The sequence below is a fragment of the Diadema antillarum genome, unplaced genomic scaffold (assembly GCF_040938485.1).
Source record: "Diadema antillarum isolate AM-2024a unplaced genomic scaffold, OU_Dant_1.0 seq00001676_RagTag, whole genome shotgun sequence".
Taxonomy (NCBI): domain Eukaryota; kingdom Metazoa; phylum Echinodermata; class Echinoidea; order Diadematoida; family Diadematidae; genus Diadema; species Diadema antillarum.
This window is the reverse complement of record NW_027272371.1, coordinates 609,437-634,856: the sequence shown is the minus strand read 5'-3', so window position 1 is coordinate 634,856 and position 25,420 is coordinate 609,437. Positions and strand designations below refer to the sequence as shown.

General features: G+C 37.6%; 1 protein-coding gene across 1 annotated transcript; it reads right to left on the bottom strand.

Annotated features, from left to right (window-relative positions):
* Window positions 1–396: 396 nt before the first annotated feature.
* LOC139711626 (hyalin-like) lies at window positions 397–23,095 on the bottom strand. Its single transcript, XM_071623483.1, has 10 exons — window positions 22,678–23,095; window positions 16,847–17,068; window positions 15,139–15,399; window positions 14,364–14,606; window positions 10,466–10,732; window positions 7,824–8,066; window positions 4,466–4,537; window positions 3,033–3,095; window positions 1,927–2,102; window positions 397–780 (listed from the first exon to the last, which is right to left on the bottom strand). The coding sequence occupies exons 1-10, from the start codon at window positions 22,769–22,771 to the stop codon at window positions 628–630; spliced, it is 1,794 nt and encodes a 597-aa protein (XP_071479584.1). The 5' UTR covers window positions 22,772–23,095; the 3' UTR covers window positions 397–627.
* Between the last annotated feature and the right edge of the window lie 2,325 nt (window positions 23,096–25,420).

Sequence of the window (25,420 nt, the reverse complement as noted above, 5' to 3'; positions counted from 1 at the left end):
ATTATTGGCACGATGTTACGACGTATAAGAAACAAGGATATAAAAGTGAGGTTACTGGAAGATTAATCATCGATGTATTTAAATCTGTGTCAAACAATACGTTAAACTCTCTCTCTATTTCTTGGCTTGATACGTCTAGATAACGTCCGCATCTGTACATAGACATTGCATCTCCTTTAAAAAGAGCATTCCAGACGATTTATATGTAATTCATATATATCGATATTATAGTACCATGTAAAGATTTTGTGGAATTTATTGTGGTCTTAAGCAGATAAACCAATACTTTGAAAAATTCAAAACATAATACACTGAACAAGCTTGATGGCATAAAGGAGGCTCACATATTCCAGTACTGATATTGTCTTTCCATTATAATACCTTCACCTTTCTCCTTTCGTTTTGCCTCCTTTCCTTGAGCACCCATCATACATTCTTATTTTATGTAAAGCTCCTAATTATGTCACCATCCTCGTTCATTGACATTTGTGATGGATTTTCAAAACATTCTTATTCATCATGACAATCACTATAAATTCCGAAACTCTGTACCCAGAATAACCAATCTATATAGATGTTCAAATTCAAAAGTTTGCAAGTCATCTGTATAGGTCTTTTGTAAATGGTTTAAAGAGGAGCCGAAATTGGGTCGTCTGGATCGTAACCCGGGTTTTCAGCGTAGTAGGGGTTCTCAACCATATCCGTGGGTGATGCACCGTAGTAAAGGCTGGCGTGTCGCTCCTGCTTCTCGCTTAACTTGATGGCATCTGTCGCTACACCCTGGAGGAAGAACAGCATGAAATCACGCCCATCATTGCTGCCAAAAGCTTTAAATGATAATCATTATGAATCTATATACAAGAGTACATAAAAGAGTCAAATAAGATACGCCAACAAGCAAAGAGAATGCTGCAATCTTGGTAACTATCGTATCTGTTGCAAACGGAATTCTGCTAAATATCACCTACTATAGATAAGTTGTTTCTGAAATTTCATCGTTAATTTAGTCATATAAAATGATAGAGCATATCCTAATCATAATGATTACTTGAGAGCGTACACCTGACCAGGCATAATAGCCTAATAATTGCCCGACACGTAATTATGCTTATGACCAATCACTCAGTAAAGTATAGGCCTAAATGACCGATCATAAGTACTTGCACGTAGCAAAATGGTGACCACTTAGAGATTTCATATTTCATTCAATCTTGATAGGGATGATTTTTCAAACTACAAGGATCTGCTTCATCATTTATAAATCAAATATCACGACACATAATGGCCCACACTCCGATCGCCACCTTCGACACAGTCCAAGCACCCTCGGCTACCTCCGCGACCGTATAACTATTCCAAAGGTGATGTGTTGGTGATTCTCATACTATAATGCCCTCATTGATGTGTATTATTTGTATAATACCTTACGAGGTTATTTTTTTCTTTAATGGAAATAAATAAACTATAGAATTGAATTGGATCGAAGTGAATTGAAATGAATTATTGATCGGCAACGGTAATGGTTATGACGGGTTGGACAATGGGATCATATCTCGCCCAAGTTTATGTTCTCATCCTGTGGGGTTCGAACCTGCACGCGTCCAAACTTACGTCTCTGGCGCCAGAGACCGAGACCTTAGCCATTGAGCTGCATGTACGTCTCCACTTTCAATTCAGTTCCATTCAATTCAATTTAGACTTTATTTCCACTATTTGTTTGATAGCTGCCTTGTTAGCGTTGCAGATCTAAGGCTCGCTAATATAAAATAGGTGACTTATTATTGATATTTAACTCAAGTAGATGAAATCACCATTACGAACTCACTGATTGTAGCTCATATCCGCTTAAAAAAAGAAAAAGAATTATGAGCTTTCTCCACAGACCTTATCTCATGAATCTCACGTGATCACGAGCCTGATACTCACGTGACGACTTGCTCCTACAACTCTTCGTTTTACTGGCTCCTTTGGACCAATGCCAAAGATACTTCGACTACGTGGATTACAGCAGATGATCACGACGATGATTATGAGGATTAGGAGGACGACTGGTATTGTCACACCAAGAATGAGCGGTAGGTTGTCGCTTCCGGTGACGGGCGCTGGACAGTTTAGGAAAAGTTACATGGGAGATATATCATGATCAGTGTATGTTAAGTAAGTACGGCTAAAATAAATGCTTCTTTAAGATACATTTTCTTTTTTATCTATAATCTTATCAATTATCGAGATTTATACAAACAGTGTAACATTTTACAAGTAATGATAATACTAATTTTTAAAAAAAACTTCTACGATCCCATTGTGAACCGATACCTTGTATATAGGACTACATGACTCCGAACCTCAGAACTATTTTCCTTTACTTTCTTTTTCCCCATTTCGACCATTCGTCAGTATAGGGGGGTTTTGTCTTTGTTCTTATCAGAAAATCTGAGTATCTCACTGTAATACTAGACTAATAAGCGTTTTCAGTCTCGTCTTGAAGAAACACATTTTTATTTGAAGTCAGGATGTGATTGACAATACCGACAAAGTCCCAGGTGTACGCTCCTTTTTCTACACGACTATTGTAAAATGGTAATGACAGAGATTACTAGGTCAATATCACGCCCTCTTCTCGGGAAGCTTCATGATCAAATTGTATGTGCGTATGCCAGTGTGTTAGGAGAGATTTGTATCTTGTGTATGATTTGTTTCTAATGTTTTTGTTTTTTTAGTTCACTTTTGTCTGCACGTTACAATGAAGGCTATTTAAATTTTCAGTTTTCAGTTTTTCTCATTTTGTCACACAATACCGGCTGTACATTTTTGCTAACATTCTCATGCATGTTCACAAACAATAAAAGTGAAAAGAACATTTGTATTTTTGTAATATGAATAATATGTCATATCGATTAAAGAGCCGCGTATCTGTATAGTACAGTAACTACATGGGTTTCATGTCATAACAAGGAGGCGTTTTAGTTTTATTGCATTTATTTCATAATGGTCGTATCTCATGTTCTATTAAGTAACCATTAGCGACTTACCCTTTGTAACAGAGACGGTCGCTTCCTGGGATGTTACAATGGGTTCGGGTCTGGTCGTTTTATCTGCAACAAAACATGAATCCGGTGAATCAAGAAAATTTGAAAGAGGTCACTTCAAAATAATAGTCATTAATTTTTTCCTGTAACTTCCATGACATGAACTGATACACCCCATTAGTTTTAGAGAGGAAAAGTGGTTGAGAACTGTTCCTGCCTGAATGAGGCCAATTATGGGATAATCAGCTTCCAGTGTAATACGGCCCCTAAATATTATAGAGACCCTCGCTTTCGAAATGCCGAAAATGCCGGAAAAAACCGAAATGCCTGAAATATAAAATCTTTTGACCGTCACATTCAATCCCTCATCAAGTCCGTGTATATACAGAAGACTTGTGTTTTGTCATTCTTGCGAATGTGAAATCATGGAGCTCCATTGTAAAATTAAACATATTAATGAATTACTGCACTGGAAAATAGAGAAGCAAGCAAGACGCAAAACCTGCACGAATTTATAACTGCAGTTGTTTTTTTTTTACGTAAATGTTTTCACTTCACAGAAACGATTTGACTAGTTTCCCCAAATGACGTCATCACTCGATACCTGAGGAAACGGTTGGTGTATTTTGAGGATTATTTCTGTCCGTAGCTGTGACCGTAGGCATGGTGGTCTCAACTGATTGACAAAGAAAAGAAACTTGTTACGAACATTGCACTGAATATATCAACGTAACAGCTGTGAAATTGGGATATTAATGCCCGCCCCCTTGCTTATAATATCATTGTCAAGACAAACCGTTGGACCACAGTAATTTTTAACGCATGTGTGCCCCATCTCAGATGCCGGACAGGATTTACTTCGACGGTCCTTGCGCTGTTGGGAGTACTCCCAACAGCGCCAGGGGCGTCGTCAAGAGGCTAGGATTTACTATTTCGTCAAAGCTAACATGTTTTATGTACGCAGAGTCATGGACAAACTATTTCACAGTATACATTAATGATTACATTGCATTGTGTAAGAGGAAAGCATGTACGTTAACAACACAAACAAGAACACGAATACAAAAAAAGTGCACAACCCTGAATAGGAATAAGAGTGGAGTATATGTCTAATTTTAAGGTGCCATAATGGAAACTATAAATTACATTTTAGAACATAATGCGTCAGAAAACTCTTTTCTAAGTTTCGTTTTCAACAATTGACTCATGATTAAAATCTTGACTGTGATGTCATTTTGGAGGATAGTAAACAGCCCGCGGAAAAAAAAAAGACTTTATTTTTTCTGACATACCACTGGTGGAAATCTGTGTAGGTTCTCCTTGTCTTGTTGTGACAGGATTCATTGTGCTCGCGTCTTCTGTTGTCGAAATCGTAGACGCGCCTTGTGCTGTCGAAATCGTAGACGCGCGTTGTGTTGTCGAAATTGTAGATGCACCTTCTGTTGTCGAAATCGTGGTCGCGCTCTCTGTCGATGAGATCTTGGTCGCTGTCTCCGTCGACGAGTTGACTGTTGAAAAATCAGTTGGAACAAAGGACATCATAAAATCAGTAAGTCAGGCATGCAAGGACAGGAATCAAATTCATATATGAAGTAATTAAAGTAATTTTTTGAAAAGATGCTGATGAGATGACATCGCTACCAACGTGACTGCGACTGTAACGAGAGAATGTAAACATTGTCATAATGTGACGGTTTTTTAAATATATTCTTCACACTATCACAAATATTCCCAAAGTTCATTTTGAACAAGAATAGTTTCGTCAAAGTTACCAGTCTTCTCAAACAAGAGTATTGATCTTGAGTTATATTTTGTGGCAAGTTTTCTGAAATTGCCTGCAATTGTTGGCACCTGATCGGAATACGAAAATGTTATGTGGGGTTGAAAATGTAAGCGTGTATTATAGAACATTATGACTTCTTCTTTGTCTTTTTTTTTACACCCAACATTGTATATCTTCGAAAATCAACTTCTTCTGATTTTCAACGATTTTCACAAACTATTTAAATATAGGTTGAGTTGTATATTGTAGTACACTGTAATCTGTTGTGATCACAAGCTCTGCAACAGGGATGACTATAGGAGAGTTAAATGTTGTACTGTTACACGGGCTGTTTTTACGAAGCACGCGAACAATTTTGTGTCAAAAGAAAAAAAAATTGGCAATGTCCAACATTCGTATTTTAGTCTGCAAAAGATCGCCAAACTGGCGCTGGAGTTCGGAAACGTCGTCACATGTTCGCGGGTGTCGTTTTTAATTTTATATAGATATCTTTTTTTAATCAATTTCTCGCGAACGTTTTCTGAATCTCGTGTGGTGACTTGCTCGTGATTTGTTCTAGCTTCGTCTATACACAAAACCTATACTCAAGACGTGCGCGGTGTTCGCACAGTCTTCGTGAGATCCTAAAGAGATCCCGACATTTTCGAGAATGTCTCGCGTTTGTCCCGCGAAAGCAGCGAAGTTCGTTCGATTATTTCTCGACATAATGTTAGCTGCGAACTGCTCGCTTACTTCTTGAGACATTCTCTCGAACGTTTGGTGTACGTTTGAAAAGCAGATGCTTCTAGGGTAGGTCCTCAGGGAAGAAGTAAACACACACACACACACACACACACACACACACACACACACTTACTTTTTTGTTTTTCAATGATCTTTATTTGATTTCCATAATTTTACATGACAAAAACGTTCATATTGAATGTGTAAACACAATGTACAATCAGCATTGTTGATAAAAAAAGAAAAGAACACACACACACACACACAACAAGCGTGTGTGTACAAACCAATAAACAGAGAGAAATGAAAGAGAAAGAAAGAGAACAAACAAATTTGACTTCAACTCAAGACAGATTTCAACTCTCCTTGGAAACAGTTTGCCAGTGATTAGTGGAACATCTGCGTAAGTTCGCATTTATTTAGAAGTCAGGTGTTCTTCGTGTATGTGACTGGCCGCTGTTCAGCACGACATTCGTCATGAGAACTACGCACAAACTGCGCAAGAATGGTTTTCGGCTCCGATTGTCGGGACACGTCTGGAGAAAGCTTTTCCGAATATTACACATTGTCATTTTTTTTGACATTCGCTTGCTCAGTGAAAACAGCCCTTCATTTGACGATGAAAGCATTAGATTCCAGTAATAATGTGGAACTCAATGTCAATTTGATAACCCTCGTGCATGGAATGTGTCGATGTGCAAATGTGATAACAACTGCATGAAGCCTATGTGGAAAGTTAATTGTGTAATAACAACATGGATTGAAATTTCCTTCTCATTTTACTTTGTTTCGTTTTGATTGTTTCGTTTGTTTTTGTTTTTGATTTGTTTTGTTCTGTTGGTTTTTGTTTCGGGGGCTTTTTTTTTTTTTTTGCGTGCGCAAAATCGGTCGCCTCTCACTTATGGATTAGGCCTTTGTTGTCCCCGCCGAACGAGTTCGAGCAGGGGACTATGAAACGGGCTCCGTACGTGTGTGTGTCCGTGTGTCCGTCCGTCTGTCCGTCCGTCCGTCCGTGTGTCCGTGTGTCCGTGTGTCCGTGTGTGCGTCCGTGTGTGATCAAAATCTTCAATTTGCTACTTCTCTGTCATTTATGAGCCAATTTTGATTCTGTTTGCTTTATATGATAGCACTACATGGGAGCTTTGAAACTTCTACACAGAATTTCAGTCGTGACCTTTGACCTTGACCTTTGACCTATATTGTACATTTTGCTACAAAATGCTACTCCTTCGCCATTTCTAACCCGATTTCGATTCCGTTTGCTTTATGTGATGGCACTAGGTGAGGGCTTCAAAACTTCTACACAGAATTTTGACCTTTGACTTCTTTGACCTTTGACCTTGATTTTTTGACCTATATTGTACATTTTGCTACAAAATGCTACTCCTTCGCCATTTCTAACCCGATTTCGATTCCGTTTGCTTTATGTGATGGCACTAGGTGAGGGCTTCAAAACTTCTACACAGAATTTTGACCTTTGACTTCTTTGACCTTTGACCTTGATTTTTGACCTATATTGTACATTTTGCTACGAAATGCTACTCCTTCGCCATTTTTAACCCGATTTCGATTCCGTTTGCTTTATATGATGGCACTAGTTGAGGGCTTCAAAACTTCTACACAGAATTTTGACCTTTGACTTCTTTGACCTTTGACCTTGATTTTTGACCTATATTGTGCATTTTGCTACAGAATGCTACTCCTTCGCCATTTCTAACCCGATTTCGATTCCGTTTGCTTTATGTGATAGCACTAGGTGAGGGCTTCAAAACTTCTACACAGAATTTTGACCTTTGTCTTCTTTGACCTTTGACCTTGATTTTTGACCTATATTGTACATTGGCTACAAAATGCTACTCCTTCGCCATTTCTAACCCAATTTCGATTCCATTTGCTTTATGTGATGGCACTAGGTGAGGGCTTCAAAACTTCTACACAGAATTTTGACCTTTGACTTCTTTGACCTTTGACCTTGATTTTTTACCTATATTGCACATTTTGTTACAAAATGCTACTTCCGGCGGGGACATATGTTACGCACCGCGTAATTTCTACTTTTCCTTGTTACCATTAGGGATGAAGACAAGTAATAGTGATTTGGGTGCGGGTGAAATTTCAGTAATTGAGGCGATAGGTCTATGCATGAATTATTATGCATAATATTATTTGATGTGTATAATATACGTACATGCATATATCATAATAACTATGTATAAAAGGTTTAAGCCATAGACGTGATGATAGACACATTCTTAAAGAAATCTTGAACATAAGAGTGTGTCTATTACCTGGCTGTAAATCTATGGTGACATTGAAGGAGCATGACGCAGTGTTATCGCTGTCATCCGTGGCTACCAATACAACAACCGTGGTTCCCTGTGGAAAAGGGAAACCTGGAAGGCTCGATGCTTGAACTGTCACACCACTTCCGTTTACGTGCGCGTTATCGGTGGCGCTCAGGGCAAAAGTGACGATGTCGGTGGTGTCTTCGAAGATGTCGTCTGGGCACACAATAACTGGAGGCTCCATGTCTTATGGATAAAAGTAACAGGAGGAGAAAAAAAAAACCCCTATAGATACACTTTGCATATCATATATGTAATATATATATATATATATATATATATATATACATACATACATGTATATGTATTAAGGGCAAAAGTGACGGTGTCCGTGATTTGCACTGCTATTTCTCTATCTATTTATTTATATGATATACAAAAAAAATGTGTCTTTTATCTTTTGTCTAATATCTAAGTTAAATCAATTTGCAAAGGGGGCTTTCCTTTTGTGTGCTGAAACTCCACTCTCCAATGAGAGGTCCTTCAAGACCGATTATTAATTAATTGATTGACTTTATTTCATCACGGATAAAAGCCTGCTTTCAGCTGTTAGCTTGTTTTCAGCAAGGCCGTGAAACGCTTGTACAAAGCGTGTGTTTACAAACAGAGTAACAATGTATAGAATATAATCAGATACGTGTAACATGAAAAATATATAGAATGAACTATTAGCGGCTTCTCTACTGAAAGCTTTCACGTGTTATATGAATCTACGCCAAAACAAAATAATGTGCACTGTATTCCCGTTTTTGTGAAAGAAAGCATGTCCAATCTCCAAATGAGATGTATTATGAAAGGGGCTGTGCACCCTTATCAACCCTACCTACTTAGCGGGCGTGCCTTCATTATTTCCTTTTTTATATAAATGCCAGGTATATTGAAGTATTTCATTGTAATTTGAAGTAGTTTATTCAAGGGTATAGGACTTGAAGTTGTGATACAAATCATCGACTAAAACGTGATTTTTTATAGCATTTTAGAGTACAAACCAATGATCAACTGATTACTCTTCACCTATAATTGCATATGCTGTTGCGAAAAATAGCAAAGTTTCGTAAAAACATGCGAAATTTAAAATTTCGTAATTTTTGTATATTAGCGCTAGATTTCGATAACACGTTCTTAATTCTCTTTTGTCAATCAATATACTGATATAGGTCAAATGGAGCAACTACAGACGACAACAAACAAACCAACTAACGACACTCATAACATAATTATGCAAGTGTAAATGTCTGAAATATTATACTGATTATAATTGATAATATAGGTTTTCCCGGCCAATTTCGCACTTTTGTCAGTCCATTTGATTAAAGGTTCATTCAATTTAGCGAAAATCCTCGTCACGGCACATTCTGTCATTCAAAATTGCAAGTTGGTCGTTCAATTTAGCATTTCGATCAATGAAATTTGCACATGTGCCTTTCGAATTCGGAAAACGGGCATTCAAATTGGCACGTGCTCCTCGGTCATTCAAATTCGCCAGCACTGGCCGAAAGGGGTATTTCAGTCATTCAGTTTCGCGTATGGGCAGTCAAATTCCAAACATATTCATTCAAATTAACGTCATGTTATTTCTTTCTTGACAAGGTGATAACATTTAAACGCGTATTTCTATGTGACTTTTTTTGTTTCATCCACGCACTGTTAAGCAGAACTGGCCGACACACTCGGAATAAAGCGCTCAACGGCCAGATAAGTTGTGGCCACATGATGCACTTGGATTGGAAGACTCACTAAGCACATTGAAGAAAAAAAAACTGTTGCCAAAATCTCTAAAACGAGTACGAAAATATGAAATGTAATGACGTTTGCAAAACAATAACTTTGTTGAAAGAAAAAACTAAGGAAAGAACCAAAGCATAAACATGCGTGCTAAATTGACTGCAAAAGATGTTAAATTGGATGCCCAAAAATGAATTTGAATGAACGAGTGCAGCATGTCCGTGATCACGTGACTATATCATTCTACATTGAATGAACGAATAACGAATGGTGCTTGTTTTACGAATTTCAATTGAAAAAGTGTTAATTAGAATGAGGAGAAAGGTAATTTGAATGCTCCAAAATGAATTTGAATGAAGAGATCATAAAATTGAACTACCGAACATGTCATCTACGCTAAATTTTGCTAAATTGAATGCAGCAATTAGGAATTGGACTGACAAAAGTGCGAAATTGGCCGGGAAAACCTATATAATATCTCACTAGACATTGCTAGAGAAGACGTCTGCGACTTGTTAGTCTGTTAGTCACGGTGAATAGTGCGACTCAGACATGTCACAAGTCGCGACGCCGAGCCGTGACGTCTCACTACGTCTCTGGCAGTCGCTTGGACTTCTCCAAGACGTCTTCTCAGTCGCGGAAATGCCTCCACGATGTCTCCATATTGTCGCCCGTAAGTCACCATGGGTCTTTGCAAGGTTGCTGCGATGTCTCGGAAATGTTGGGGACAAAATTAGCATCCGCAACGTGGCCCTAACTGATGGGGACGTTGCGGAGTCTGTCTTCAGACCAATGGGATATTAATTGAGTGCACTTATCGACAGTGCAAAATTAAAGAAAAATAAATGAATGCCAAATACCTATGACGTCCACTTGGAAGGCACACTCTATTAAAAGAACTGAATCTGTCACCATGGACCGAATGTTGTTGGTTCCCACTGATAGTTTGGCATCCCCGGCGCCTCCGTTAAAAGTTGTAGTCCTCGTAATGTTTGAGTAAGTTTGGTACGTTGATGACTCTGTTTGAAATTCGATGGCAAACGGCTGGTACGTGTATGTCGCCTGCCCTGGGTCGGTAGTCTCTTCCATACCAGACTGTGGTGGACACACTATAGGGAGTTCTTGTACTGTAGATATGACACAGAGATATTGGGGAGGGGGGGGGGGCAGAATAAATCATCATCATCATCATTGATACAGCCGTGATGTCCATTTCCACTTAGTGATTGACTTACAGCAGGGAGGTGAGACTCACCTCCCTGCTTACAGCTATCATTGATGCCTACTTCAACTGAACTCACTGACAGTTTCTAAACATTACAATCTTCAGCACAAGCAATAATCTCCTAACTAGCACGATCTTAAATGTCATTTCATTAGGTCTACTCCTAGCATTACTAAGTTCCGGTTTGTACACCTTAACTAACACGAACATTAAACAGGGTGAGACATCTATACTAGATTATTTTTGTCTACAAAGAAGATAAATGTCAGACAGAATTTGACCCTTGCGGCGTTCCATACTTAATGGTCCAAGGGCTCCGTCAATCATAATATACATGTCTCCAATCAAAGTTAATGTAAATTTAATAGTTTAGTCGTTAATTCCCGGTAAGTTTCGTTTTTCTATATAACGAAGTTCTACGTCAGTTGCTGAACTAATCTTGCTTTTAGGAAGCATCTCGTGCGTGAACACTTTCGTCTATAAAGATTCCGAAGATAATCAACTGAACTTTGGTCCAAAGTTCCAGATTATTGCATCGAGTCATAAACACTTTGCTTAATACTCACCAACTGCTCACAGGAAATTTTTATTACTATATCAAAAAGACTCAAGAAAGAACAAAAGAGGCTGAGTATCACACTTAGAGCGTATAATGCTACGTCAGTTCGCTTGTTGTGCAGCAGAAGTAGCGATTAGAAAATTGTGGCACTTTGGAAATCATAAGTGATAATAATTACTAAGGCATTTGATTGACGCAGGAAATATGCTTTCATCTTTCTACGGGGATGCGGGTGCTGTTCGTTATTCCGAAGGTTCGCTATTCCGAAGGTTCGTTATTCCGAAGGGTCGTTAATCTGAAACACACAAATTCCCTATATACCAAGAGGTTCGTTAATCCGAAAATGAAAAAGGGTTCGTTAATTCGAACATTTGTGGCATTATTCCGAAGGTTCGTTATTCCGAAGATTCGTTAATCCGAAAATGAAATTCGGAACAATGAACCTTCGGAATAACGAATCTTCGGACTAAAGAGCCTTCGGAATAACGAACCTTCGAAATAACGAGCTATGTAACCGAGGATACATTGCTTTCTTTTCACCCGATTAACAATCTACTGGATGTTACTATATGACCCATACCTTTCAAAGAGATACAAATCGGGGCGAGCTACGAGAGGCATAGAGTGACTGAAGAAATCAAGAAAACATACGGACTAAAAAATTATTTATAGAGTTAGAGCAATGAAAGCAAGTTATATGATGTCAATGAAGTTTCTCAAATGCGATATTTCTACGATGAAAGCAAGCTATGTGATTTCATGAAAAAAGGGTAATGAAGAAAGAGGAATCATATTTATTGGAAGAAAAGAAGAAAAAGAAAAGAAAAAGAAAATAGTTATTGCTGAGAAAATGATTAAGAAAAGTACGCACACATCCTCTCACACACGCCATCATGGCCAAGGGCAAAGGTAATTTGTCATTTGTTCCTTTGCACTGGTTCGATATTGAAAATGCTTTTTTTCTGCTATGTCTATTTTTATTGTACGTAAATTCGGCAATATCGTGTGAATGTGATGTTAAATCCAAGAAATTTAAAAATTACGTTTTTTCTTTGTTATGTGTGTGTGTGTGTGTGTGTGTGTGTGTGTGTGTGTTTGTGTGTTAAATCGCTTGATAACATAAACAAAACGCGTGGAAGTGTGCAATGTGGAAGTAAAGGCATAATTTGAAATTAGGTTCCTTTTTCATTACTTGGCCTAAGCATATTCGTAAAAAGAAAATCGCATCACAACGTCAGGGAATACACACACACACACACACACACACACACACACACACACACACACACACACACACACACACACACACACACACACACACACACATAGCACAATGCCATGTTTACAAAGAATTGATTTTTACCATGTCAGATCAGTAGGCCTACATAATGATACATCACTTTTCCCAAATGAAGTAACATGTGTGTTATATACTCAACTAAATTTCAAACTCAGTTTTACCTATTTTGTCATCATTGACTTGCTTTGATCTTTAGTGAACGGTGCTTTTGTAGAGTGGGTTTTTTCTATTTTACTAGCAGAAAATAACCCTATTATTATGAGTATTTAAACACAACACTGATTGGTAAATAAAAACATAGCCTATGAGTTTAAATAACGAATACCCCAGGTTAAAAAACCAAAAAAAAAGTGAATGTTTATACGCGAATTCATCAGACGCAGTAGAATGATATTCGCGATTGCTGAAGCATCACAAAATCTGGACAGAGATTGAACCAAAGACTCAGCACAGGCAGTTCACACATGGATGAGGTTATAATATTTTATAGTTATGATAGAATCTTGATAAAACAAACAAACAAACAAACAAACAAACAAACAAACAAACAAACAAACAAACAAATAAAAACAACAACAAACACAAAGATGACTAAAACATAACTAAAAGAAGAAGAACAAGATCACTGATTCACTGCTTCAACTCAAGATATTTCTCACGAGGGAGGTCTCACCTCCTTGCTCTCACTAAAACGGCCATAACAGGATTCTCTTAGAGGAAATATTCATATCTTGTGAACGCAGTGAAATAATGTGACATAATGTATAAAATATACATGCATAACATGGGCCTACTTGAAAAAAAGTTGTTCGTCAGACACTATGATCAATGCAAAGACTACATATTGCGGTATAGTTTGTTTTCTCTCGAAGAATGATGATATAGCAGGCTCTACTTTTAAAGTGGAACGAAACCACGAAATACATGTCAATTGAGCAGCAATATTAGTAGAATACATCACAGAAAATTTGAGAAAATCTGACAATCCATTCAAAAGTTATGAAATTTTAAAGTTTTGGTGACGAGACCGCTCTGGATAAGAACTACTGTAGATCATGTAATCACAATATGCAACACGATGTAAAGAAAATTCAACATGCTTTTACTTTTCTAACAAAATGAAGAGCACTATAAACTTACCCCTCTCAGAAAGTAGAGGAAATAGTATTACCCCTGCACAACAGGTCCACGGAATGTGTAGTTTTCATATGAAATGAAATTTTGTGGAATTTTCTTTATTTTCTTTATATCTTAATGCAAATGTGATGTCATGATTTGTAGTGATCTTCTGGGTCAACGGTATCGTCACCAAAACTTTAAAAGTTTATGACCTTTGAACGGATAGTCCGATTTTCTTTAAACTTTCACTGATGTATTCTATTGCTGCAAGTATTCAATTCACATGTATGTTTGGGTTTCATTTCCCTTGAGGTTCTTTTTTTCATGTAGAAAATATATTGAGTATGAGCTGAACAAGTATAATAGATTGCTATTGGGGATATGATGTCGATGGATTCATAACGAGACAACATGGGAAACAACATATATTAGATGAGGGGAATTATTTAAATGGTAAAAATGGGATGAAAAGTAACTCTGATAGTCTGTAATACTTTGATTCGCTTTTGATGATTTTCGTTAAGTGAAAGGCCCCGCCTACTATAGCATACTTACACGAAATAGTCACGTTAAAACTACACGACCCTTCGTTTCCGGCAAGGTCGCGAAGGGACAGTGTTACAGTGGAGAGTCCCGGCGGGAATCGGGCGCCAGACACCAAGGAGGCGGGACTATAGGATATTAGGTTTGCTATGGCGGGATCGGGAATGTTGTCCGTGAAGGAAAACATATACTGGATGACGTTTGTAAAGTTGCTCTCAACGTCTTCAGGGCATGTTATGATCGGTGCTTCAGTATCTACAAAAGGGAATGAAATGTTGAATGCAAATGCTTGCCCTTCAGTTGATTCCACTTCTTTCTATAATAAAAATTTAACCGCCATGACTTGGAAAGGAGTTGTCCTTTAACGTGGTGAAACTTCTTTTCTTCTTCAAAGACAGTGCTCAGTGTGCTCCATGCACCACACTGCATCTTAATGGAAACAGATTATCATAATTATGTACAATGATATACAGATTTACAAATATTTCGGTGCTCTTTCCTGGGACCAAACTATTGTACACGCAGAGTAATTTTGGATCAATAACATTATGTAGGTGGAAGAGTGTTGTCAGCAGAGGCTGGTTAGTACATGTATCATTATTATTATCATCAGCATCAATTATCATCACCATTATCATCATATTACTTTGCTGTTGATTACATGACGTTTAATGATTTGTAAAGTGGTGTGTCAGACATCCAATCTAGAGCCCTGTCTAATGACATGCATCAACTCCTCTATGACACAGACGTAGACTAATATCTTTCTGTGTGAAAATGCTCTTACCAACCACGATAAGAGTAAAGTTGCACGTTTTCTCGAGCTGGTTGTCGCTGTAGCGAACGCTGAGGGCGTAGCTACCGACCGGAAAGAAGTTGCCCGTCTCTTCCGAGGTGTTGCGAATGATAACGTATGTGAGAAACCCGTTCTGGTAGTCGTAGCCGGGTAGAAGGGTGATGGCCGAAGGTTGGTATTGAAATGTGGACTCTCCGGGTGTCGTGGACTCGACGTCGTTGTTTTCCGGACACTCGATCGGTAGTTCGGTGACTACAATGACGACAAATTCATTGATCTTCCCCCTACCAAATGAACACTCTACTTCTCAAGCAACACTGTTGATAGAACACTTGGTATGACAACAATACAACATCTAAAAGTGACGGATCCAGGAGGAGCGCACCGGGCGCCCCCTTTATTCTTTGTTAAAACAAAAGAAATAAAAAGAAAAAAGGGTGTGGGTGTGCCCCCTTATGTTGTAAAGGCACCCCCTCTTTGCGGAATTCCTGGATCCACCCTTGCCTACGTAACACACTGAAGGACATACCATTGCACCATTGCAAACGAATAGTAGCATTCGCCTGAGACGTGAAATGGAGGGAACGAGCGAATAGAGACATATGAAGCCTTGAGGCCCATGACAGGACGTTGTCCTTATATATAGTGCATCTATACTTAGTGAATTGAAATTCGATTACTGAGGTCACCATTCTCTTGTGTGTATAAGTAGACATTTTAAGGATTTAATGGCACCTGACGTTCTAACTTCAAGTCCTAATTATGATGAAACGTCAATATTCAAGTTTGTTGATCATGTTAATTCTAGTAATTTAAGAAGAACTAGCTGTAATTAATAGTGCGGATTGTGTGATACTTTCATCTGTTGTTTCTTTGAGAGTAAAAATTAGTCTATAGGCTGCATTGTTCGTAATATAGAGACAACAATGGTTGCTGAAGCTTTCTATGCCAACGAGTCAAATATGCACATAATGTCACACACAAACCTATGGACAGGAAATAAATGTAGCACGCAGAGGATTAAATCGTAGATACACTTCAAGCTAAGATGATGGAAACTTGCTTATAAAAAGTCATATTATTCTTACAAATGTTCACCTCCTGGCTATTTCGACATGTTTGTGAAACTTCTGGGCAACTCAGGAATAGTGCAGATTGTGCATGCATGCTACTACATTTTTTCACTATGTGTGTGTGTGTGTGCGTGTGTTTTAATGAGAAAACGATGAAATACTATCGATCGAAACTGTGAAAAATATGCCATGATGCCTTTTCATAAATGCTGAATAAAACACTCATACCGTGACATTGTATCCACCGACCCTACCCGACAATTTAATACTGATCAAGGAAGTAACACACACCCAATCATGCACAATTAAAACGATACCAAAACTGCTCGATCCATGGTTTAAGAATGGTTAAAAAGCGCCTTGCCAAAACACAAAAAAGGTGCGCTCATTAATACATTTAAAGCATTGTATAACGTGCATATACATTTGAAAGAGTGCATGAATTACATTCATTAATTGCAAAGCGTTAATTTTCTTTTTACTACAACTACTTCCGTTTAGAAATTTAACTGGCTATATACGGCATCGCAGTTAGCTTAAAAGCCTATTACCAACGCCCACGATAGAATTAATGATAAAAAGCATAGAGCTGAGCGCATTTTCGATGAATGATTTGCATTACTTACTATTTACTGTCACATTAAAAACGCAGCTTTGCGTCATTGGTGACGACCCGGAAGCAAAAGTGGCGGTGACGTTGATTTCGCTGGTTCCAACTGGCAATCTCTGTCCGGGAGCGAAGCTTTCAGGATAATAACTCAAGGTGTAATTGTCCGACCCCGTAACGTTCACCGAGTAGGATGAGAAAGTGTTGGTTGTTTCAGACTGCGTCAACTCGCAAGATAACACTGTTTAGAAAAGACCAACAAAACAGAAACGGAAAAATCACGCAATGCATTTTGATGCCTCGAGATTATATAATATTGATAAGCATGACACGTCAATCATAGATTTTAGATGAAGCAATTAAACATACTCGCCAACCTGTCTATTTCAACTCTTTGTCTGTTACAGGCCAGCAAATTTGAGGATGCGCTCGCGCGCGCACGTGTGTGTGTGTGTGTTTGTGTGTAGCTGACATTTATTGTAATTAATTGATTGTGCATTCAGCCTATAATCACACAACATTTTAACTCCCTCCGTTAAAACACATGGAGACACTACAGCAGAAAGCACTGTATTACATATATGTATATATATATATATATATATATATATATATATGATATAGGTGAATATATATTCACCTAGAGAATTACTCCTTGACAATTCTTTATTATATGATTTTGGTGACTTGATACTTTACTACTATTTACAAATGATCGCCCCAAAGGTTGTGTCTTCCTAGGAGAGTTTGAAAGAGAAGGGGAAGAGAAAAGACATATATATATATATATATATATATATATATATATATATATAGGGTGAGAGATAGAGATACAAGCGAAAGAGAATTATTCCGTATGTATTGTGTGTGCAAGTGTTTATGCACGGTATTGTGCGAGTTTGTCATAAGCCCTTGACCTCAATCCCTCCCTTTGTCGTCTTGCTCTCTCTCTCCCCTCTTTCTTTCTTTCAGTTTCATTCTTCCGTTTTCCCGCATCAAAGTTACCAGGAAAAGAATCCTGTACTGTGAAGCTAGACCCTTTATATTATTATGGCCGATTTTTTTTTTCTGGCGATATGGCTGACAATAGAGATGATTCTTTGGTCAACAACTCGCGAGAGAATTTGAGAAATTAAATATTTGCCATCTCGTTCAAACCATGGATGATAATGTTTGGCTGGCAATGAAGATGAAGTATTTACTGCAGCGCGTCCCACTGGTGTCACCAGATCTTGGTCTCAAAGAAGGGATATCAAAGCTATGAAGTGAAGGCTCTCCTTTGTGGTTCTGTCGTAACATCATACGTATCTATCTACCAGTGTTTGTAGCTATTTATCAGTGGAAACGGGTTTTGAGCAAAGAAAATGGGATTCCATCGGTGTATCAGTGTTTGAAGCTGATACATTTGTTGTTGTTGTTGTTGTTGTTGTTTTGTATATGCGTGTGTGTGTGTGTGTGTGTGTGTGTGTGTGTGTGTGTTTCGAATATGCGTGTGTGTGTGTATGTTTCGAAACATGTAATTGAAAAGATGTGTACATAATATTATGTTACTGCTTAGAAACTGACGAGCATTTTGTTCTTTTTCAGAATAAAGACATCATGATCCGATAAGGAATAGTCCTTTTCTTCTGATTTTGTTTTTGTTTTGTTTTTTGGTTCTGATTGCCATAATAGAGATATGATATTATAAGTATACATATGGCACGCTGTTTCACTGTTTTTACTTCCGTTATCAGAAATGATAACATCTAATCAGTATAATACTGATACATGTAGATAGATACAGAAATAGACACCATCGGAACATGGCTATAAAACCCTTTCTTGGCATGCAGTCGGGCCGAACTGACCGAAAACCCAAGAATGTAAACGATTTATTTCAGTAACAACACAATGACACATGTAAGGGTCATTATAGAGTAGGGCCTACATTGTGTGTACACGTATAATATATATACATATAATAGCGAAACTTGTTTGCGATATATAAGTATATATATATATATATATATATATATATATATATATTTCCATTAAATGAACAGATGTATTTTATGCTGGAAATAATATTTGATCTGAATTCGCATATAATATCAGGGTAGAAAATAGGAAGATCTTTTAAGTGACTTTCGTCTTCAAAAATTCAATTCAATTCAATTCAAAATCAATGTCTCCCTATATGATTGTTATCTCCACACATGTTAATTTGCACTTAGCGAATTAGGGCTTACACGACCGTAAGAAAGAATAAAACAATATGTTTTAACAGAATTTTCGAAGACTTATCAATACAATGCGTATAAGCACATTCGATTTTAATCTTACATCCCTCTGAAGAATGAAATTCCTCATAAGACTTACTGGATTGCATTTCGTAAAGTTTTACTGTTCACAACCTAAGTCTTATTTTGTTTGTCAGTTTGTTTACGTTTTATTCTAAAAATCATACCTTGCAAGGAAAATAAAATGAAGCAATAGAGAATGTGTTAGAACACATGCCTATTATAAAGAATTTACAAACCAATGAAACATTGCAATGTTTACAATGTTACCTTGAACACACTAACAATGGTTAATCTTAAAAATCTCTATTTGAAGAAGATGGATGCACAATACAAACACACCAAACACCCCCATACACCCAACAAGTTCGACGTCAAGCCAAAATCACTGTATGAAGTAATTATCACATGACATCTATCAGGAATTTGTAACGAGGTGTTTGCTCTCTCTCTTACACCGCCAATATTTGTAGCCGCGCTTTCTGCTCTCCTGTTCGAAACTATACACAATCTCCCTCATGATGGTTTGCACACTAAGGGAACCACAGACTTCCTTCATGCGATATTGCAATGCTATCATCAATTCATATAACCATGCAGTGGATGTGTTCATTAGAGAGAAATGTACTTGTCTCTTGTGCACATCCACTGTAAAAAAAAACCAAACCAACCCCCCCCCCAAAAAAAAAACCCACACACAGACACAGACACACACGCACACAGAAGCACACACACACACACACACACACACACACACACACACACACACACACACACACACACACACACTTAGTACTGTCAGAATCCTATAGGATAAGCTTTCTCCTCCTATATTTTCCTAATACATTGTTATGTGAATACGCTCTGTGGAAGACCAAATTTAGATAAATAGAATTGAAATTGAGCAAACCACAATCTTATTTTTCAAACACGTATATCTGATAGCCGTAACAACCTCTTCTGATACGCAGTCGCATTGAAATGAAAATCTACGTCAGTTTATATAGAAATTGAGCAAACGAGTTTCTTAATTGCACTACCCGAATGATCGAGAGCATAAGCTTGTAATAATAAACATTAGTAATTTACGCTCTATGAATGATCAAAACTGGTGTAATACACCGATACCTAAACTTATACACTAACGACTTATCTCAAATCAAAATAGACGTTATTATATACAATACATGAATTGATTAACATTGTGATTTCACATTTGGAAATAAATAGCTAATTCACGAAGCCTCAAATAATACAGGAATCAATTGGTCTTTGTAACACCCACACAGTCTGTCAGTATAAACAGGCGTATTTGACGACACCAAGAAGATGCGCCTATAACTGTTTGATGAGAAAACCTTTGACTTGTTAGAGTTTCAAACTGATCGTGTTTGCGACTTCGTTGAATATGAGGAAAATTTGTACGCTGTCTTTAATCTCTCACATGTGTTTATTCTTCTTTTGAACCCTCCTCGATCTCCTAGTAAATGATTTCCAATCCTGCATGTTGCATCCATTCACTCTCATTGACTCTAGTGCTCAAGAAGACAATGCCGCGGTTAGATCCAAACAAGGCCATCCAAACACCCTTCGGATGGCCACACGTCTGAAATGGACAAGCATTCTCAGGATGACTCTATGTGGCGTCAGGTTTTTAATGGAACACTCTTTTCCGTCATTATGATTACCAGCCTTCTGGTTTTTGTTTTTTTTTGTTACAATTCCAAAGTGTGCGTTGTTCCTTTGTTTCGTTATAATACAATTTGTGTATATATCATTTCATATTGAGTTCAATTATCTATCCTTCTCAACTGGATGAAAGTCAAATTGACACAATGTATCGCTTTGTGTCATGTATTCTTTTCTTGATGGAAATAAATAAACAGTTGAATTAAATTGGCCCCAACCCCTAAGCAAAAAGCTGGATACGCCTCAGAAACATGTTATCAATGGTCAGGACAAAAGTCATGAGAGAACAGTTTAAAGGTAAATAAACTCAGGTTTCTTTTGAGCACATTAGATCCATGACTAGTCTCCAGCGGTTTCAATTCAATGGTGAATTATTAAGAAACGTGACGCCATCATCACGCACTGTTCTGACTGTCTGAGGCATATTGGTATTTCACGCGTTGTTGATACTCATCCATGCAATTGTATCAAACCAGTACCTGCATTCTAATTGTATTTTAGGGTGTCATACACGTGTCATTCTTTTTCCCCTAAGATAAAAACATTGAAAAAAAAAAGAAATCAAGGGACCACTTTGATTTCAGCGAAAAATATTTCTGTAGTTTTTATTTAAATCTGAGACATAGATAGATATTATAATATATAGATAGATATAGACAGACATAGATTTTGGTTCATTTCATCAAAAGAAAGGTAAATTACCACAGCAGCCCAGAGGCTGAATTGCGTGTCCTTGATGAAGGATGTACGAACAAAACAATACAATCAATTCAAATAGAATAATTCTTCATATCAAACAGAAAAAAAAATGCGAGCCTTATTACATTTACTACAAATAGAATTCTTTTTCAAAATATAATTTTACATAAAAAACAGTTACACATAAGAAATTACAACTGAAAATGACATGCGCGTTTGTTTGTTTGTTTGTTTGTTTGTTTGTTTGTTTGTTTGTTCTAATCAATTTGTAACTTCATGTCAACTTAGACGGGATAGAGAATCTCGGAGTAGATGCCAAATCAATTTGACTCCCATCCCCACAAGATTTCAAACAACAGACATATTTAATCACATGTCATTTATACAGCCAACAAGTTTGGGTCAAACTATCTTCTCCCAAACGTGCATACTTTCAAGGAATATGACGTTGTTGGGTGTCTCCCCTCCCCTTGACCGGGCATGAAGGAGAAAGTCGAAAACATGAAACTTTGAGAATCAAAATACGTGGCACATATGTTACACTTTAAATATTTTATTTTGAAGTTATCTTTTCATAAATACTCAACTTGAAAGAAGACACATAAAGTTCAGGATCTCTGTAGCGGTTGCCAGATTCTTCAAGGAATTATGATCTTGAAATTCGATTTCTTTTCGCTAATCATCTATACAATCATAATCTACGTCGTCATTCATTCATCTTTCATTGGTCTATGACGGGACATAGAAATTTTGTTTCCATTGACATTACATTGTACATTAATCATGACATTACAAACACATCTCGCATCACAATTACATATATCAGTGAAAGGCAGGTACAAAGAACACAAACAGCACTGTCCACAAATCAATTACACAATCTTACACATACAATATATAATTTCTTTAACCCTATATAGCCCAAGCTACTTTGACCCTTCCCAGGCCCCAGAATTTTGAGTTTACAAACTGATGATAATACTATGATACTACAGACAAAACTTGCGTGAGAAAATTCAAAATAACACAAAATAACAGGATTATCTATAAAAACTGTTTTTTTTCAATCATTTCAATTATTTAAATACCTATGCTACTTTAAAAAGATATTACTGTAGCCAATACAATAAAGTCGCACAGAGAAATAAAAGAAATGATAAGAAAGACAACTTTTACTCACTTTGACTGTCGACTCCACACAAGAATGCCATCATAATGACGTATGCCCAATACGATACACATCCAGCACGGCTGCGGCATCCGGTGACCGCCATAACTTTGTATACTCCTCAGTTACGAATCCAAAACTCGAAGATTTTTCCCCGGCACACCAAAATATCTCCTAGAGGATGATAAACACGGATCTTGGTTAAAGTAAAACACTCTGGAAAAACACACCAGACCCACGAATATTCAATGACTTGCGAGTGAACCATAGGTCAGTGCTGAAGCTTATGAGGAGAGTTGTTGCGCTATATATTACAGCGTAGACCAGTGGGGAAAGGCATTGGGCCGCTCAGCACAGCGCTCGATATGCCTGCTATTGTATTTTCACAGGAAAAAACTTTTCACCCACCTGTAGGGTGAAATATGGCGAAATGTTTGATCATTCTTTCCCGTCTTTTGTCTGGTCTTAGACTCGTCGTGGCCAATTGTCGTCTGAGCAATGACATTGAGTTACTCAGCGGGACAAGGGTGGGGCGTCACGGATCATTGCGTCGGACATATATGTCGGAGAGATTGGTGTTCATTCCTTTCAGTGGATGAGCAAAACTTATACATGTATTGTCAAATGGGTGATTCGGCCAGCTTGTATTCTGAAAATATTATGATATACTATATACCCTCCTTCTCTCCCTCTCTTCCTCTTTCTTCTCCCTCTCCCATCCCTCTCTCTCACGTAAACATTATCTTAGATGGATGTCATAGGAACATTATCTATATTTGTACTCCAATCAATATACAGTGTATCATGGGAAGTAATATGATAGTGTTATGCACACTCATTACCAACTCTCAAAGGAAAAAAACTCAGTATCAAAGGACATAAACATATGAGATATGATATATAAGGCAGCAATGACAGGAAAGCCAATCGAGGCAATGGAGCAAAGGACTGCAACGTCTCAGCATATCACTACTTGAAGTGCTATCCCACACCACGTTCAAATGGGGTCATCCCACGAGACCGATACCCACGAGTCATACAGCCCATGAGTTTGTTGATGCAACATGGGGGCTTAATGTGTCGGTCTCGAGGGTCTTGTTTGCCTAGTGTAGAACCCATGGGCTGTATGACTCATGGGCTGTATGACTCACGGGCTGTATGACTTGTGGGCTGTATGACTCGTAGGCTGTATAACTCGTGGCCCGTATGACTCTTGGGCTGTATGACTCTTGGGCTGTATAACTCGTGGGCCGTATAACTCGTGGGCTGTATGACTTGTGGGTGTCGGTCTCGTGACGTGCACCTGTTCAAGCTGACTTTAATAAAGAGTCACAAGAGAATGGTAGAGGTCTCACTGCATTGAGCAGCAAATCAAGCTAAATATGTTTTGAAGTTTCACATGTTTTCATGGAACAATGATATCAGTTGCGATACCATATACAATGTAATGCAAATTGGAGTTGATGACGTCATTAATACCTCTCATCGTCTCCCACTGAACTCTACGTATAAGCCTATATTCATTTTTTTTTTTTTTTTACACGCAGTGAAGAAGTTGTTTACTTTGCGTCAAACAATAGTCTCAGGAGTAGCTATTCACGAAACAATAACTGTACTCACAAAGGGGTTGCATAGTTGTGACATTGTCGACCAAAACAGCTCATTTACGATATGTTTTTGTACACAAAGCAAAGTTGTGAGGTCACATCTTCATGGCCTCTTTTGATTTTCATATAAGTTGTTTGTGAATGATATTACTGTAAGATGAAGACATGCTAAACTTATATAAGGTCAACATGCTACTTATATCATAGACTTTGATTAAAATTCTGCCATTCTGTTCATCTGGTCTTAATGTATGAATTAGAGTCAGCTTGGACATGTTGTAACATTGTGTTCTATAGAGTTATTCAACTACTTACTAGATCATCAGCAACACAAGCTAGTGAGCTACCTTCAAACTGCATGTCTGGATGATTGACCATGACTCACCCCCACGTCTCCATGTAACATATAACACATTATGTGAAGATGACTATATACTTCTTACATTTATTGCCATTTAATCGGGATTCTGATAAGTGGAACCACTGCTTAAACTGGATAAGATCACCGCAAAATTTTCAAGGCGCATTATTTTTACTGCTTAAACTGGACAAGGCATCAGTGTGATGAGAAGAAAATAGTTTGTGACACCACGCAATGATGATAAAGAGAAAACATAAGAAGAATTCTACAAAATATATATATATTTTTATGAAATGTACACATTCCCTCCTCTTGATACTTTGTACTGACATGTAGTAAATGTAATACAATCTCCTGTTTTGCTCTGAAAGAGGCAAGTCAAGTATTTTTTCATTATGCTACGAAAATGAAAGTGAAATATTTCTTTCTCTTCATATTTTCTTTGTATCATTGTCCATTGACGTCAAGAAGTGTTGTAGTCTTCTCATCCAGCAATGGCTCCACCGAAAATTCAAAAGTTCATAACTTTTGAATGGATTGTCTAATTTTCTTCAAATTTCACTGATGCGTCGTACTAATATTGCTGCACTTACTCAATCCATATGCATGTATATCTATGGATATATATATATATATATATATATATATATTTATATACACAATGTAGAAAAGATGACGAAGTAGAGTGGTAATGCATTTTGACAGTCCAACAGTGCTATTTATTCAGACCAAATATTTGACGAATACATTCGTCTTCCTCAGGGTCGACAATGACAATTGTCATTGT

Coding starts and splice junctions, on each gene's coding strand:
- LOC139711626 (XM_071623483.1), bottom strand. CDS start 22,771: ATGGCGGTCACCGGATGCCGCAGCCGTGCTGGATGTGTATCGTATTGG. Junction 17,069..22,677: donor GTGTGGAGTCGACAGTCAAA/GTGAGTAAAAGT, acceptor TTTTCTAAACAG/TGTTATCTTGCGAGTTGACG. Junction 3,096..4,465: donor CACGATTTCGACAACAGAAG/GTGCATCTACAA, acceptor GTTTTGTTGCAG/ATAAAACGACCAGACCCGAA.